The 13166-nt window shown below is 39.9% G+C and overlaps 1 protein-coding gene across 1 annotated transcript in view; it reads left to right on the top strand.

Annotated features, from left to right (window-relative positions):
* The window catches only part of LOC121950400 (NT-3 growth factor receptor), a 269926-nt gene extending 257288 nt beyond the window's left edge, over positions 1–12638 (top strand). Inside the window, exons 17-18 of the mRNA XM_042496388.2 lie at positions 4084–4242; positions 8735–12638. Coding sequence (XP_042352322.2) covers positions 4084–4242; positions 8735–8920 — 345 coding nt within the window. The 3' untranslated portion in view covers positions 8921–12638. The remainder of the gene's footprint in view (positions 1–4083; positions 4243–8734) is intronic.
* Positions 12639–13166: the final 528 nt, after the last annotated feature.

The raw sequence follows: 13166 nt of genomic DNA, 5'->3' as shown, positions 1-13166 counted from the left end.
CCTGTATATTTTTCCCCCGGTTAACTCAATTAACCCCATATTCAATTGGAATACTGTAAAGACCTTCATGATGCACAGAAATTAATCTTTTCAGTTTTCATCAAACGCGATTGTCAAGGTAACGCATGAATTGCCACAAAACAGGAAGCACTTTGTGAGAGGCAAAGAATGCACCAAAACTCACCAAACGTGGCACACATATCAGAAGTCCTAAAATGTGATATTTAATATGATATTTTTTGCATTGATGTGTCAAAATGGCTCTGTAGCACTCCCTACAGATTTCAACAAAGCAGCCCATGCAGTACATTTCACCTAGAGCTACAAATCTTGGGAGGCATGTGTAACCCAAGACCTACAAAAAAAGCCTGTTGGATCCATACCATAAACCCAACAGGAAGTCTGCCATTTTGAATTGAATGTGCAATTTTGACGTATTTTTGGCCATTTTCAGGGCTTGCAATTTTTCGATCTTCTCCTACAGATTTCATCCGATTGACTTCAAACTTTGAAAATCCTCTCAGAAGGCCTGAGACATCAAAAGTTATTACATTTGTGAGTTTTCGTCACATCGTGTGGTTGTTACTGGGCCAAACATTTCCATGTCTCACCATTAAACCAGGAAGTAGTTTATAACTCTGAGGGACATGGACCAATCTTCACCAAACTTCACGTTTGATGACTGTCTTGCCCTGAACACATCTACATGACAACTGCTACGATTACTTTTAGTGCCCCCTACTGGCAACATGAAATGTCATGGAAATTACATGGTTTCTTCTTTGATGGACTGCTCCTACAAGTTTTATCCAAATGACTTCAAATCTGGTGACAAAACCTTTAAGACCTTAATGATGCCTCCCTCTGAAGTACAGGTTTACCATGAATGCTGTTGTAACTTCACTTTTAATTGACCGATTGGCCCCAGATTTCACAGTTGTGGTCAGGCTGCAGCCCTTAACACATCAACATGTCATTGAACTATGATACTCACTGCGCCACCTACTTCCAACAGGAAGTATGGCTTCTCACACAATTATCCTTTCATTGACATGAAATTTACATTGTTTGGTCTCCAAATGATGTAAACCAAGATGACGTAGATTTTGTGTGTCCAAAGGAAGTAATTCACCATGTGAAATGTCTCATTCAAGGGTCCAAACTCTCTGCATACTTTTTCCAACTTTCACTGAAATGGATGATTGCTTCACTCAGAGTTCTGCCAGTAGCCTCAATTTGCGTAGGGGTGTGAGGGCCCATTCATTGCTGCTTGCAGCTTTAATTTATTTTGATGTTATTGTAATTGCAATCGCAATATTGGTCATTATAATAGCAATCGCACATTTTTACCAAATCATGCAGCAATAGTATCTGGGATATTTGACTTCATTTTTGTACATTTTGAGAGAGCAGAGATGCATTGGCCATCTCTATATACAGTTTATGATTCCAATGAATTTCTGGCGTCTTTGGCAAAAATATCTCTAGCTTCTGGATTTACTTCAGTGATATGTGGCCCACTGAATGTGCAGTAGTGTTTTTCCCACTGGCCCTGCATGTGAGTTCCTGATCATCTCATACAATTTTTATAATGCAATGATGTCCTAGATTTCTCAGCTTTTCTCAGATAAAGGAAAGTTTCACAAATATGAAAATCACATGGATTAAAAATGCATAATAGAAAGCATAATAATTGATGGTGATGTCATTTGGTAAGGCCATGATATATTAGTAAAGTTGATTTTGTTTTAACAAAGCTGAAATAGAAAGCAGAAAGAACACGCAAGCTTCGCATAGAAAGCCCACCCCCACCCAAGATGTGAACCCCACCCCACCCAAGATCTGAACCCCACCCCACCCGTGTTGGAACCTTGGAACAGGTGAGGCAACAGTGCTAACCACTACACTACTGCAGATATACTGTGCATAGATCTTGATGATGAATAATAATATGATAAAATCTATGTTTCACAAGGTGACAAGGTGAGATGAAAAGGTTGTTAGTGGACTATTGGATGTACAAAATGAAAGGAAAGGAGAACAGAACGACCAACAACGGCCATGTTGCAATTATTTTTGAGTGCTGTATCAACAACAGTTGGAGCAGCAACTGACTTTAAACTTTAGTAAATAGTCAGCAATAGGATGTTTCACTAGCCTGCAAAAACACTTGCACCAGAGCAGCTTCAGTTGTTGCTGCAAGTTGTTAGGTGTAGTTCAGCAGTGAATAAGCAGCCATAAGTGTCTGTTATTGTGGATGGTGTAACAAGTAGCCTCACCATCATAGATCATCATGGTGATGCAGCTTGATGTTGAGGTGGACTGGTTACTGTCTGGGTACTTACTGTGACTTATATGATCCTTGCATATCCATGAAGTATCTATCCATAAATAGGTCAGCCCGTTTCATTGTTGTGGACCTCGCTGTTTCTTAATCTTCTTGACTTGCTGTGACTGATATGACAAAGAAAACTTTAAACCAGCTAAGATTTTTCATATATTTGTTTTATTTTATGCAAATATTGACTCTGAAAATGAATCATGTCATAATGTGATTGTAATCCTGGAGGGATTGCTTCTTCTGGTTGACATATTACATCACATACCAAACCAAAGGACCAAAGTTAGCAGGCAACAAACAGGTTTCATGTTGAACAGTGAGAACATGGATAATCTTTTGGACCTTTTCTACTTACTTTATACTTTACTTAGTACCTTCGTCTTGTTTGTTTTCTTTTGTTCTTATGTTTTTCCTGGCTATTTTCTAATTGATGTAGTTCAACCTCTTTGATGTAAGCCCAGAGCCTGGACTATGGAGAATGTGCAGGATGTCTAGTTCAAGTCTGGTTGAGGCGCACACATAAAAGAGTAGCTCGATTCCCATCTGTGTTATTTAAGTGTGTTAATCCGACTGTAAGACATTTGACTTGTATGATTTCAGTCTGATGAAAAATATGTATTTTAAAGTCCAGTTTAAGTCAGACTAACACAATTTTTTGACTTTTTGCAACATGATGTAAACGCACTGATAAATTTAACCTGCACCAGGGGAGCACCCCCTAAAGGCTTTGAGCACCTTGGGGCCATCATGTCCTGCAGCCCCACCTGAGGGGAATCTTGTTAGCTGCCTTATTTAGCCCCTTTTGCACTGTGCAAAGCCCACTAACACCCACCAGCACCTGGCTCTTTTATGTTATAGGATAGGATATAATCAGAGTTCACACCTGGGTCAAATGATTCACCAGTGGTCATGGATATTAATTGCCTCTGGCTCTGGAGGCCACTGATGAAAACACAACAACCGCCCAAGCAGCGCTCAAATATCGATCCAAATTAGTCTCCACCAAGTTTAAAAGAGCGACTAAATAGAAAGTGATATCAGAAAGGAAGTAACCACTGCAACGTTTTCACTGGGCTCCATGCCTCTTTTTACTTATAATGGACTAACCTAAAAAACCCATGACCACGCGCTAATTTAGTTGGAAAAGATGTGAAACATGGTCAGCAGAGGGGTGTGGGTGGGAGTGGCAGGGCGACAGGAGTAGGTGGTTATAGGCAGACAACAGATGAGTCAAGGGTGGGATGACTAGGGGCCAACGTGTCAAATTCATTGAAGAAAATATTAAGCTTGTTGGCCTGTCCAAGCTGCCTTAGACTTTTCTGTTGCCTGAAACCAGTTTTGGTCTTCATACTCCTCCAGACTTCTCCCAGTCCAGACCAAACTCAGAGACACTGAGTGGGGCAAGGGCGGGCTGAACAAATGAGTTGTGGGTAACTCCACAATGAAATAAGATTAAGTAACTGTATGGGAAACACTGGGTTACTGAATTGTCTGTTGGAAGGGGCTTAGAACAAAGAGGGGAGAACTGCAGGAGGGAGTGTTTACACAAATTCTTACTTTTTTTTTGTTTGTTTGTTTGTTTTTTGTTTTTTTTTTTGCTTTTTACAGATTTCTGCCTTCCCCAGCTGTAATATTTTGGGAGTTCACTCTTAATGCTGGCCTAATGGTCCCCCAAAGCACCATGTGTAAAATATTCATCATCACACACATTTCATGTCCATCATTTGTATGTGTGTGTTCAGGTGGGAGGTCACACTATGCTGCCTATCCGCTGGATGCCTCCAGAGAGCATCATGTACAGGAAGTTCACCACAGAGAGTGATGTGTGGAGCTTTGGAGTCATCCTGTGGGAGATCTTCACTAACGGCAAGCAACCGTGGTTCCAGCTCGCCAATAATGAGGTACACTTTCACTTACCTTTGTATCCACCTTACCTGTGGGGGCACTACTGTAGAAATTATTATTCGTGAAAGTTACAGTGAGATAGTGCAAGTGGCAATAAGGTAGTTAGTCGCATAAAATGTCTATGATTAGTCTCAATGGCAAATCTTGATGATCAACCACAATCAACCACAATGGTTCTTTTCAAAAGTGATTAGCCTTCAATTTTAGCAAATACATGTGTGTGTGTGTGTGTGTGTGTGTGTGTGTGTGTGTGTGTGTGAGGGTTTGTCATTGGATGTGGTTTGTAGTTGACGGGGGGGCCGCAACAACACCCCCCAAACTCCCAGGGGCAAGCAGGCCAACATAACACATCTTGCATAAAGGGCAATTCTTGAGTTGTAACCCATTCATTTACAGTGTCTCATTTTGAGCAAGTAAGTAAGTAAGTGAGAGGGGAACAGAAGAGGCTAAGGATGTCTCAGAGTTTTATTTTTGGTTGTTTTTGTTTCACTTTTTAATTTCTTTTATTCTCTTGTGTTGTATGTGTGTTTTGTCCTGGTTTTTAAAAAAAAGATATTGAAATTAATTGGAGATTTTTAAGGACAAAGGGTCCTGCCAAAGCAATGTTTAGCCTGTAACCATATTTTGACAGTTGATTTTCTAAGTTTAATTTTAGTGTATTCTGCTATAGATGTTGCAGTTGGACAGACAGTTCTAGCTGGCGAGAAAACAGACAACATGAAAGGGACTCAAGTGTGTAACAAGATGGTGAATCTGTGTCTGGGTCCTCTTAGAGCCAGTGCAAAATATGGTGAATGCAAGCAGCCCAGTAATACATCATAATGACTTTTGGAATATTGGAGTGTTTTCATTAATAGTCATAGGCAGCTTATGGTTCCAGAGAAAAGAAGAAAAAAATGTTCATATTAATCACGAGAGTGATTGTGTGCTTTTTCCTCACACGTTTAGTAGAATGAGGAAAAACAGCGCAAATTTCCCTGAAACAGGAGTTAGGCAAAAGCAATCGATCACAGATACACTAGCTCAGCCTACACAGTAGATCAGTGCTATTATATCTCGATTTTAACAATAAAGAATGAAATAAATCATGTATATTAAACACTCTTTCAGCTTCCTTAACATTTCTTTTAACATTAAACAGGTTTTTAAAGTATTTCAAATGTTTTTATCCTTTTTATCACTCTTAATGAAAATGTATTACAAATAAACATATTATATTATATATTTTATATACATATTATATTATTATATACATAACTTATCATCTATTAAATTCTCAACAATTTTTATTCTAAATTATTAGGGCATAACTTTTCAACTTAGCACACACACTATAACACATTATAAGCCTGTTCATTATTGACATTGGCATTAAAATTCAATTCAGGCCTTTTCTCTACTTCACAGGAGAAGAGCAAGCATGGTATGCAAAATAAGGCCTTCTTTGAGCTGCTATATACCGTGATGTTCGGACTGTTGAGCACCTGAATATAAGCTGTACCAACTAAATTCTAAAAGAAAAAAAATTGTACATATATAGGCCGCATTTGTCTATAAGCCGCAGGTGTCCACGTTTTATTTATTTAAATAAATGCTTTTTTTCCCAAAACAGTGCCTGTGTGTTACAGGCAGTAACACAGCAGTAATATGGCAGTTAAACGGCAGTAACACAACTGGTTAAAAAAATAACCTACCAGAAAAGTCACTGATCGCTATCTTCAAAACCACTAAAGTCTTCAGTGTCGGAATTGAACAGCCTCAGAATGACTTCATCACATACTTTCTCAGTCTCTCTTTCGTTGTCGCTCTCAATTCCACTTTCGTCTCAAGGCAAATTTGTGCTTTTGCTGTCCTCTTCATCACCCAGCAGTCCAGCCTTTCGGAACCCGTTGGCGATCGTGGATTTTTTTTACACTACTCCACGCTGTCAGGATCCACTGGCAGACTTGAGCGAAAGTTGTTCTTCCCATGCGGCCAGTTTTGGTGAATGACTTCTCGCCGCTAGTCATCCAGGCCTCCTACTCAACAGTGGAAACACCTTGGCCGTCTGCTCTCTGTGTGTTCACCCAGTCTTCAAAAATGTTTTCAAGTTCGGGCCATTTGCTTTTATTACCTCTGAAAGCTTTTGTCATATTTTTGCATTGAGTGAGTTCTTCACGCTGCCATCTCCAATGTCTCTCCATCAATTCATTGATGTCAAGGTTACATGCAGCAGCTCTATTTCCTTCTTCGACAGCCAGATTGATTGCCTTTAACTTAAAATCTGCATTATATGCATTTCTTTGTGTGTTTTCCATGATGAGGGTGTGCGCATGATGCGCAAAACACAATCAAACTAGTGTCTTCCTCAGCGCATTATCTCTTCCACCTCGCTCTTGCGCTTCCTGCTAGAGCGCCCCGTGGAGGCCGTTAGCCCGTAAAAATCTATAGATTAGCGGCATCATTGTTTAGGCCGCAGGGTGCAAAGTGTGTGAAAAAAGTAGCGGCTTCTAGTACGTAATTTACGGTATTATCCATTCCCTATTGATTTTTTCCCCTCCACATCCCTCCATTGTGGGATGTGGAAAATGTCAAATAGTTTGGGAATTCCCTGCCCTCCACATCTGCTGCCAATTCCTTTGCCCTCTCAGAAAATGGCATTCATTTCGCCATGACACCTATGATGTCCACTCTCAGAGTCTGTCACTTTATTTGGCCAAAATGCAGAATCCCTGAAATCAAGTGTCTGATCAGTCTCTGATCCAGCCTGCTCAGACCCTCCGACAGAGCAGTGGACCCCTCCTGCATCACTGTGATGCTTCCTGTCTCTCTCTTCTCTCACCGGCAGCCTGACCCTGTCCCTCCACTCCGTGACAGCGGGCCCCTCCCGCTCCACTGTGACTCTCTCTCTGTCTCTCGTCTCTCTCACCGGCAGCCTGACTCTGTCCCTCCGCTTCGGGGCAGCAGGGGCCCCCCCGCATCACTGTGACGCTCTCTCTCTCTCTCTCTCTCTCTCTCTTTCATCTCTTGCTCTGGTCTTGCCTCACGCATGGCCCTCTCTGTCACCTGACTTTAGCTGGAGCTCTCACCTCTCTTATCTCTTATCTTCTCTGTGTCTTTCAAGCTCAACTGCTTCTGCCAAAGATAACGTCTTGTGTCAGGCTATAAGCTAATGGACGTTAACATTGGAGCTAGGTCACATTACAAGGCTGGTAAACGTTGGCGCTGTTTCTTACCTTGCTCTACATTGACTTCACGAGTCCCAGCTTCACCATCACCTTTTTTAAAATATTTGTTTAGAAAATCACTCAGGCCTCTATTTTCTTCTTCTCTTCTTCTCCTTTCCTTCCTTTTCTGAGCACCGGACTTGTGCTGACTGGACATTTTGACAGGACTGAACTTCAAATCAAATGACAACATCAAACTTTGATCAGTGGCCAAACCATTTTTGTGTTGGGGGTGGGGGGATTCTTGACCACTATCTCAAGCAAAAAAAAGCTTTCATGCAACTCAAATATTACTTTTTTTTCACATATAGGAATATTTTTGAATTTAAAAAAAAAAAAAATTCCATAACTTGATGAGGGCCGAGTTCTGCCCGGGACAATAGACCCGTTTGCCCCCCTCATCAGCAGCCGTGATTCGATTTAATTAAATTGAGTTTTATTCATAAAACCCATTATCACAAAACGGAAGGGAGAGAGGAGGAGAGAAGCACGGCAATAATGGTGACAATAGCATATCATATAACAACAATAATAGACATAAAATTACTAAATGCATTCTATGATAGCATGTGATGCTACATGCAAATATTGCAGGTGTTGATAAGAGTCCCATGTGTATATTAATAGTGGAGGCATGACGGATAATAATGGCAGTAGAAGGTCGCGTTGAGCAGGATCACGCCATCTGCACAACCAAGACCAAAGACAGAGGCGCAGTTTCAGACAGGACCACAGCAACAGCCCAACCAAGGCCACGATCAAGGCAAGCTGGCAGTACAGCATCAGTGCAGCCACAGCATGAGCACAGCCAAAGGAAGGATCACAGCATCAGAACAGCCATCACCATGATTCAGGCGCAGCCAAGATTGCAGCCAGGATCTGGGAAAACTATGAAACAAGGGATCATAAATGCTCCTGAGAGGCAACCAAGTTAATGTAATGCAGTAAAAAGACAAGAGCGTTTGCAGATAGAGGAAGCAAGAGAAGGAAAAAGGAGCTCTGTATATCCTAGAAAGTCCCCCGGCAAATTAACCTATGTCAGCCTAACTAGGGGCTGGTCCAGTCAACCTAAGCCAACCCTAACTGTAAGCTTTATCAAAGAGGAAGGTCAATTTTGTGGGGAGTAATTTTTATGGAATGTGTATCCATGACCTAAAAGGAGCATTGTTCCCCAATGTAGAACTTTCAGATTTACAGATGTACATGCAACATATACTTGCATAACCTTTTGAACAGTGGCTTGTTTAGTCTTGTTTAACAGTGTGTCTCTCTGTCTTCCCAGGTGATAGAGTGCATTACTCAGGGCAGGGTACTGGAGCGTCCAAGGCTCTGTCCCAAAGAAGTCTACGACATGATGCTAGGCTGCTGGCAGAGGGAGCCACAACAGCGCCTCAACATTAAAGACATTCAGAAGATGCTGTTCACTCTGATGAAAGCCACACCAGTCTATCTGGACATACTAGGTTAGGGATGGATATGAGAGGAAAATAATCTGATGACTTTAAGGTTGGATTAGATCATAAAATGAGGACACTGGGCCATTAGGAGATGGAATGCCTTTAAGGAGAACTGGCATTGACTTTTAGCATAGTGTGTGATGGAAGCATGTGAGTCGGGATTACAAATAGAGTGTACCTGCATTCAACTGCCTGATAGGTGAAAGGGTAAGGAAATTAATTTGCTAAAGTGGAGTAATGTGCATTTAACTGGATTGGGATGAAATACACATACATTGCATTGTGACACATTATAATCAAAGAAAGAGTCTAAGACATTACTTAAATGGTTGGACTTGGACTTGTGTGGTCCAGTCCTACTCCTTTTTGAATGAACTCATGACTGAGAGACTTGAAGACTTGACTATGAAGAATAGATTGCATCAAACTAAACTGAACCGGATGAACCTGATTGTACTAATAATTTAAGTATCATAGTTTTATAGCTTATATGTGTCCCCATTTCACCCTGTCTAAATCAGAGCGCCTGTAGTTTTATCTTAAAGAAGCCTGACTTAGCCCAGTAGAATCTAGGTCAGCCTGGCTTTATTTCAAATATCCTGTCCTAGATTATTGTATTGTATGTCCATTCTGTCAGGTCTTTCTGTGTATGAGGGAGACAAAAGCCACCTTCCACGTCCAACCGGAATGTGGCTGGATGGATTCAGTCAAGTCAAGTCAAGTCAAGTCAAGTCAAGTCAATTTTATTTGTAAAGCCCATTATCACAAATCACAGTTTGCCTCAGAAAGCTTCATAGCTGACGGCATCTCTCTGTCCTTAGACCCTTAAATCGACCCCTTAAAACTCCCCAAAGAAAAACCCTATAACAGGGGGGAAAAAACCTCAGGAAGAGCGTCTGAGAGGGATCCCTCTTCCAGGACGGACAGACATACGATAGATGTCGTAAATAACAATTAAATTAAAGATGAGCACTTGCTCGGACAGAACCGGTGGCGTTATTATTATACGCTAGCAGACGACTGGGTAGCACCGTGCGCATACAGATGCAATGTGCAGTGGCAGGGTCACTTGAGAATGCGACTGGAGGGAAAGAGCCTGCATGTGCCTGAAATGCTGAAGGACATCAGGTAATAACGCTGCCATTAACCACATAATTTATCGAGCATGAGTTCACTTCCCAAGTAGATGTGTGTGTGTGTGTGTGTGTGTGTGTGTGTGTGTTTCTACACCTTACCATGTGCCTCTTTTGGCTAATGCTAACCATCCATGATTTTGCCTAATCGCAGACACTGGTTGCCATGTGCTGTTGTGTGAACATAAGGACCGTGCTGTGTCATCCCACCATGAGCATTTGTTGACATAACGATAACGTGTTCCAAAGCATAAACAGCTGATGCAGAGGGATACCTAAAATGTCAACAATAGATACAGAAAGTCACTGACAGAGTGGCATATGTGACAAGTTGGGATGACACCATGTTGATTTTTGCTGGTTCTTACACACCAAACCATTTCTGACTTCCACTGTGTAATGTAGAACTTTAGAATGATGATTTCTCTGTGTTTTTTAAATATTTGGATGCTTGTGTGTTCAAGGATGTCTAATCTAGCCATGTCTATTTGCCTATAATTGTACATGTCTTGGGCTTGCCATTATTGCTTGGCCAGACTCAATGCCTTTCATATACAAATTTAAAGTGTTAATGGCAAACCTCTTTATGACTCTTAAAATACTAAACCACTAAATCTGCTCTTATTTAAATCAGTTATAGTTTAAAATTGCATTTGATTACCTACTTTTAGGTGTAAGACCTGCTTCTGATGGATAATTTATTGCAAAGTGATGATCATTATCTTTGATGGATGGTTCTTCAAAAAACCATGAAGAGAGGAACTGCTGATCATTCAATTTTGGAACCTTTGTTGGCTTGAATACCCCTGGAACCAGCAGCATCTTTTTAGCTGCAACCAAAATTGTCCCAATACAAATGTCAAAGAGACTAAGATGCAGAAAAATGAACCACCCCATTCTAGACAATAACCAGTTAGAAAAAGACCAGGCAGTTCTGTCTTGACATTAAGGGAATGAAGTGTTCCGATGAGAATTGTAGGACAGATTTTATTTTTCAACACTGTTCATTGAAACTTCAAGAAAGTGACTCAACAGCAAAGTACAACTTGCATCAAACATGTCAAGTGCAGCAGCCACTGTTTTTAAAGCTAGTTTTCATCAGCAAAGCCTTCAAAGATGCGCCTTCTAATCCTGGACTCATGTTACTCCACTGAGCTGTTTGCCTCCGCAAGAGCCCGACCAGAACTTTCATCTGCCTGAAAGTGTGGCCTGAGTGACTGTCGCCATAGAGATGGACCTAAGTGCCTCCAACTTCTTTCCTAACGGGAACTCAAAAATCATCTTTCAAAATAAGAGCACTTTTACATTTTGTTTACTTGTTTAAAAAAAGTACTTGAGCTATAAGCCTTTCTCATTTTTCTTACAAACTTTAAGCACTGTATTGCAAGAAATACTCAAAAACAGGAATAAAATGATAAAAAATTATACAGAAAAAAATCAACCCTTAAGGGAAAAAGCAAAAATGAACAAAACAAAGAAGGCTTTTTTTTAATACTCTTTGCAGCTTGACCAGAACGTTGAATTACCAAAGGTGAGGTTAAATTTTCTGTTGTTGTTGTCTATTTGTTTTCTAGAAAATAAAAAAACATATTCTATATATTTTTATTTATTTATACTTTAAATCAAAGAGCGGACCTCTGCCATGCTCCAAAGCCATTGGAATATTTTGCCACTCCATAGGAAAAAGAACTGATAACCACTGAAAGACAAACATTTGGAGGGAGGAGTCCTTCAAGGATTACCGTAAGAAAGTGTTTTTGTGGACTGTCACCTTAATCTACTCTGACGTCAGATCCTGGATATGATTGAGCAACATCAGCTGAATGGTAATTGGAACTCTGAACTAAAAAGGGTAACAACAGAGCTACTAGTCAAAAGACAAAATTCTTTTTTAAAGAATGTATATATTGTAAAACTCTATGCCTTGAGATATGTTAACTTATTTCCTTTTCTGAACTTTGATTATTTTTAGCTTCTTGATGTGTTATCATATGGTTCAGTGAAACTCAATAGATATTTTGATAATCTTTCTTTGTAGTTGTAATTACTGTTGTTATTTCCTTTTTTACTCATACAATGTCTAATCAACAATTTAACCAGATATTCTACATTAAATCAATTTTAGTTATTTTATTTTTAGTTGATCATTTGATGGTAATGTATGATTAAGGATAATAGAGGAAAGGGGTAAAGTTATATAGCCAATCTGCTCAGAGTCCAAGTACTGTGCTAAGATTAGCATCAGTCTTCACTCTTAAATGAACAGTTTAATATTTTGAAATTAGCTACTTTTTTGCCATTCACTATTCTGAGCTAGATAAAAAGATTAGTGTCTGTTTACCTTTTGTGTGTCCACTAACTTTGTGGTCCGTCTATTTAGGATAAAGAGTGGAACCAGGAGGAAACTGCTAGCTTCGCAAGTTACAAATAATTCTTCAAACTATTCTAAATCTGTCCTCTCAGCATAACATGGGCTGACATCTAGCTAGCAAAGTTTCCCATAAATGTTGAAGTGTTTCATAAATAATACTCTAATACTAATACTTAGTAATAGATATTTACACTTTGCATTGTTCATGTTTATATATATATATATATATATATATATATATATATATACATATATACACACACTCCATCCTTACATACCCATTAGATGTGCTTATACAAGTGCCTAAGAAACATTTCGATTTGAACTAAACTGATTTCAGGACAATGCCAGTGGTCCAGTTGCACCTGGAATTACAAATCAGAAGATTAGCCACACATGCTCTGTAGATTTGATAGGCTGGTGTTCTGTCAAGGGCAAAGACTGAGTTAAGCATCAGCTCACTGTGCCCATGGCTCAAATATCAGCTAACATCCTTAGCAAAAATCAGTAGTCTTTACTACTTGTCTAGTAACACAAACTAGTAACCAAAAGGCAATGCTCTATACATTTGCTTGACAACAGAAACTCATACAAAACTGTGCATGAGTCAACTTAAATGCAAAAACGACAAACCTTCACTAGATTTCAGTCGTAGATTATGGCCATAACTTTGATAATTTGTCATCTGTCTAAAGAATGGGTCCTGAGGCCACCGGGTGGGAAGACTGAAGAGGGTTAAGCATGCTCCGATAG

This window comes from Plectropomus leopardus, chromosome 7 (assembly GCF_026936395.1).
Source record: "Plectropomus leopardus strain MGB_pleo_1.0 chromosome 7, ASM2693639v1, whole genome shotgun sequence".
In the NCBI taxonomy this organism is placed as follows: Eukaryota; Metazoa; Chordata; class Actinopteri; order Perciformes; family Serranidae; genus Plectropomus; species Plectropomus leopardus.
The sequence above is the reverse complement of the archived record's forward strand: the minus strand, read 5'-3'. Positions and strand labels throughout refer to the sequence as shown.